Genomic DNA, 5,554 nt, shown 5'->3' on the forward strand with positions numbered 1-5,554 from the left:
CCCCTTCAGTGCATCAGGAGTCCTACCTCGCATTTTTAAAACTGATGTCACCTTACATTTTCACTTCTTCAAACAGGAAGCAGCAGCCTACAAAGACATAAGCGCTCAAGGCCACTTGTCTTTTGTCTGTCTGCTGGGATTTTATCTTCGCTTTTCATACATCAAACTGATACATCCAGTCCTGTTTGACAAAGTGGTATGTCATTAGAGATCCATTATCTGACCTTGTGTGGGCTCTTGTGCATTAAAATAAACTGTAATAGGCATGAGACCATCCTGAATTTATTGTGCATTTGTGTATGTTATGATTAAGTAGGAATGTTGCATCCTATACATTCAGTCTGGGGAATTAAGGCTATATCACCTCCCTTTTATCTTTAGGTTGTCACACTGATGATAACAGTATGAAACACAAACAGTTTTTCATTAGGGCAAAGCTATATTATGAGTGAATTTTATTTGATCATCTCTGATTTGTGCTGTGGTAAAAATAAAATACCCCAGGTTGAAACTAACCTAGCTTACAGTTCCAAGAGCAGTACCTCTTTCCATAGCCCATCATTTTCCATTGTTGCTGTCATGACCTTGGACAGTTGTTCTGGGTACAGATCCCTGTTCTTTAAAAGTTAAGACTAGTATCTGTGATTTCACCATTCTTTAATTTTTATTTACATAAATTGTTTGCCACTAATCTTTAGATATTAAACTTGCTTTGTAGGCACTTAAAGCTTTTTAATTAAAGTGTTTGGGAATCAGTGGGTGCTTAGCATGTGATAATTAATGCCTGAATGAATTACAGTGAGTTAGGTAAACACAAGGGCCCTTTGAAGGAGGGAGTGAGACATTTTTACAAGTCTCTTGTCTATCCATTGTCTAGCCTTGAAGAAAATAATGCAGAGTGCTCAAAACAAGATCTAAATGCCAATTTTGGGACAGACTACTGCCAAGAGGGTACATTTCTTCTCACATAAACATTTCCACAAGTTCTGTAGTTAACCCTAGTTCAGGCATTTCCTGGTGTGACAGCGAGTGCCCTGACTTTGAGCCAACAAACTACAGTCCCAGTGCTTAGCTCTAAGCTCTCACCAGAAAAGTCTGAATATAAGCAAGAGGGTAGCCCTCATGTGAAGTCTAGGCATTCAACAGTAATTTTTATGTAAATAAGCGCTAATTTCTGGTTGTCTGGATGAGAAAAGGAGCTCTCAAATCAGAGTGTCATTTTCATCCATTAGGCCAGCACCAGTCAGTCTTCCCAGTTGAACTGCTGGACACCTGCAGGTGTAGTTCCCAGGGCAAAGAAGTTCACTAGATAGCCTTACAAGTCTGAGGGAAGGTGGCCACTGAAGCAGCCTGGTGATGTTGGCTTTCACAGCTGCTATCCAAGCACAGATTATCTGCCTCTCATGTGATGTAACCCTAGCACAGGATTTTCACCCCTGCTAAAGACACTTTAGCCGTACTTTGTCCAGTATTAGCCATGCATTAGCCAGCACGTCCCAGTCTTTCTCCTTGAGCTCAAAACTAATTGCTTCTGTCTCGTGCTTGCCCAGTTCTCTTTCACAAGCCATACATCTGGGTATGCAAGGAAAAGCAGGTGGTTTTGCTCCAGACATACTGTTCATGTCTAGAATTGTAGCTTGTTCTGTATGGCTTTTATACAAATACTTGGACTCCATGTCTCATAACAACCTTCCAAACAGCCATGGCAGCCTAACAGATAGGATGTGTGAAAGACAGCATGTCCTTCACCTTCCCTAAAACAAAGAGGACTTGAGGGCATTTGGCTCTTTCCAGATAAAGCCTTTAGAGCTGTAATTTAGACTCTCTTTGTGTTGTAATTAACTGTTTTCAGATCCCCTATGCTGAGGTTCACTGCTCACTACAGTGTTCCTCAGGCAATTCCTTCCATCTGTGTCAATAATCAGTGGGCAAGCATTTCATCACATAAACGCTGGAAACACCCTCTCTAAAAGCATTGCTCCTTCTCTGTCTGCATGCAATGCCCTGGGGTCTGCTTATAAAAATCAGTGATTTAGCCATTTAAGAATGTGCACTTTTGGTGCCTGCAGAACAGGAAGACCCCTGCTTTTATACATTAGTTTCACTAATGTATCACAGCAGAGCAGGGAAGATTCCAGTTCCAGATTCCAGTAATGGCTTCGGAGAGAAGTCCTACTAGTTTCAAGTTTACTGCCTTTCTGTAGTTCAGTTTCATACTGCTTAGGTTCAGTGCATAAATACCCTTTTAATCACATCCTGGATAGTAGTTAGTAGGGAGATTCAGAAGGATGTAAGGCAGTTATGTTTAAGCTGAGTATCTAATCTGTAAACATGACTGTAGTTGTCACGTTTCTTCCGCAACCCAAGCTGTATGGTCTCTTCCTATCTCTCACTGATACATTGTATACTTACTGACATCTCAAACAAAGTAGAGGTGACTACACCTAATTACTGAGTTTGGCTTTAGTCCATTAGCTTCAAAGTAACTGGTTTTGTTTTCATTCTTCATTATAAAATCAAAAAAACAGACAAGAGTCAAACACTCAAGCCCTAGCACTTTACAGAGTCTTTAATCTGCTGTCTGTCCAGCTCAAACCTTCAGAGGTCTGGCAGAACACAACAAAGCCTGTAGTTGTGTTGGCTAAGGCAGAAAGAACTGGAAAGGCCTCAGAGGGGACATCTTAGTTTCCTGTGTAAGAGCAGGGCAGAGCCTCAAGGCAGGAGCTGAGGGTCAGTGCCTTTGCAGATTACTGCCAGCATGGGCTGAGGTAGTAGGAACACTGTGAGCCAGCAGCACAGTGCATAAGCTTCCAGTGATAACTGGAAGTCTGGATATCTGCATGGCCCCAAAATTGCCATTTATTTGGAGGTAAATGATGCGCACATCTTCTTTCTGTCATCCTGCAATGCAAAACAATAGGCTTTATTCAAAAGACCCAGGAAAGGAGTATGGATGTACCTTTCTTTAGGACACATACTTTAAACATTTCTGCAAGTGCTGGGCTCAGTAAAACATTTTATTTAAAAGAACAATTGAGAAAATGTTTTGATATCTAATGAATGAGCAAGGAGTAAAGAAACTGCCAGTGCCATGTCATCTTTCTCCCCCAGTAAACTCCTCTTTGGTTGTGTATCTGCACTTTTAAGGTAGTTAATCAAATTGCTAGTGAGCCATTAGGCTAAAGATTGTGGAAAGCCAGAAATAGTATCAGTGGATGATTCATCATCTTACTTAACATTTTTATGCTGCATGAAATCTAGATAAATAAAGTTCAGGAAGGAAATACTGTACAGTTTCTTACTGAAGCTCTGCTCTTAGTTTCAATGTAGAATATTGCTGAAAAAAATATCCCTTGCTTTAGCACTATTGTATAGTCTGTGTAAGCATAGTCAAGCCTTGGATCACAGTAACTGTAGAAAAGAAAAATCATATTGTTACTTAGCATCCTATTAGCAAGAGAGCATTTAAAGTGATGTGCATCTGTTGAAAGGGATGCTAATGCAGGCAGCGTGGAGCAAATCGTTAAATCCATTTTGAAGTTAGACACAAAACCAAGGTGTTTATATTATGTACTTACTGTAGTTGACTGGTCAGCTGATCTTTGTTAATACCAGATAACCAAACTTGGAAAAATAAGGAGAATTTAAATGGTTAATGAAAATGACACTTCATTGTTTTAGTTTTATTGCTCAAAAATTTATTCTAGAGGTTAGCGTTTCAAGAAGTGGTACCAGCTACCACAGTCAAAACCCTTTGCTGGGATAGAATAGTTACCTGGCCTGTATAGCGAACTAATAGTTAGATTCAAACAGCAATGCACTGGTTGTTATTGGGAAGTATTTTGTGGCTGATTATTTTGTGACTGACTGACTCTCTCCTTCTCACTCCCCACCAAATCCCTCTTTATAACAGGAGCTGTACTCTAAGCTGCGTTCGCTGGGCAAAGTTGAATCTGAAAGCCTGTTAAACCTGACCACCCAACTTGTCAAGGAAAAGCTGCCAGCATATGAAGTGGAAGACATTGCAAAACATGAGGAGAAGCTAAAGGAGTGGGAGCAAGAACAAGCGGCTCTCACTGCGAGAGAAAGAGAGTTGAGAGAAAAGGCTAAGCAGGAAATGGAAGCTAGGAAGCTAGCTAAAGCATCTGCTTAGTACTGGAACTCAGAGGCCATAGTGGTATGCATTCCTCTGTCAGTGAACTGAAGTGCTTACCATTATTAATATTTCACTTGAATCGTGCTGTAAGTTTGACTGTATGTGACTGCCATATGCAAATTAAACTTCCCATTTTGCCTATTTCCTGAAGTAAAGCACATGTGGTTTAGAAATCTTCATCCTGTGTGGTATATATTTTCCTCCTACCATCAGCTAGGCAGGGGATGGAATGGGGACAACACAAAGAAACAAAGAAGTAGCTTGCCTGTGATGAAAGGTGTAAAGTGTGGAAGGAACAAAAGAAGAGGGAAGAATTTCAAACACAAGTTCTTTCAGTAGGGCTTTCTCACAGGAGAGAATGCCTTGGCTACTCTGAATTTCAGACACTAAGAGGATTAACATATAGTGAGGGCTTTTTTTTTCCCAACCCATTTGGAAAATTCAGGCTACTTTACATGGAGTTGGAAGCCTAACTTTGGGCTGTTTTTAAAACTACTTTTGAAGAGTTACAGCCTACTGAGTTAGCACTTATACACGTACTTAGAGGTGCCTTCTCTGTAAGGAAGTTAGAAATTTCTGACTTTACTAGTGCTGCTCTGCTCCATTTTTAATGTCGGTAGAGAAACATGCACTGAGGAACCTCACACTGCAGTACAATTCCCTTTTATATTATGGGCACTGTTTCATGAGGGCTTTGACCTAATTCTGTTCTTGCCTTAGTTGTGTACACAGTCCCTTGCCTCATTCTTCAAATATGTAAAACAATGTAGCTATTCACAGAGCACGAGGAAACAGCAAGGGAGGAAAGGATCATAGTGCATTAGTTTTGGGATGCATCAACATCCATCCGTGCTTACGTTCTCTGTCACCACTGAATCTCATCAGCTGCAGCCAGCAACTTTATGCACTTTATGCAGTTTCCCTTGAAAAGAAACACACAAGAACAATTTCCTTAAAACTGATGGCTTCAAAGAGGTAATCACTCCTAGTCCAGCCACAGGAGAATTAATTGTTCCTTCTCTTACCATATATTTCAGTTTTTCAGCATTGAAACATGGGTTTTACTTCCAAAATGTTCCTGCTGTATCCTGATTCCTTTTTCAGCTTCTCTCTACAGGCGCCATCTCTCCCACCTGGAATCTTCTCTACACCACCACAGTTTTAAGACTCTGCACACCTGTGGTAGCCATCACTTGTTGTGATGCAGGGAAGTCATATAGCAGCTTTTGATCTGCTGCTGCTTACATGTGAGCTTTGATGCTGAGGGAAGAATGAGGATCTGTGTATATATGCATATTAAAATAAAGAAAATACTTTTGTACTCTACAAATACAAAAAGGTGCTGAGCCCATCCAGTCCTGTGCCCTGGTACTCATTCTATATGAGCTCACAGTCCAG

At 40.6% G+C, this 5,554-nt stretch overlaps 1 protein-coding gene across 1 annotated transcript in view; it reads left to right on the forward strand.

Annotated features, from left to right (window-relative positions):
* LOC104538857 (28S ribosomal protein S27, mitochondrial-like) overlaps positions 1-4,316 on the forward strand; it is a gene marked incomplete at its 5' end in the record, with an annotated part of 6,438 nt that extends 2,122 nt beyond the window's left edge. Inside the window, one exon of the mRNA XM_010182217.1 lies at positions 3,914-4,316. Within this exon, the coding sequence (XP_010180519.1) occupies positions 3,914-4,153 (240 nt within the window). The remainder of the gene's footprint in view (positions 1-3,913) is intronic.
* Positions 4,317-5,554: the final 1,238 nt, after the last annotated feature.

Source organism: Mesitornis unicolor, unplaced genomic scaffold, assembly GCF_000695765.1.
Source record: "Mesitornis unicolor isolate BGI_N332 unplaced genomic scaffold, ASM69576v1 scaffold27930, whole genome shotgun sequence".
Taxonomy (NCBI): domain Eukaryota; kingdom Metazoa; phylum Chordata; class Aves; order Mesitornithiformes; family Mesitornithidae; genus Mesitornis; species Mesitornis unicolor.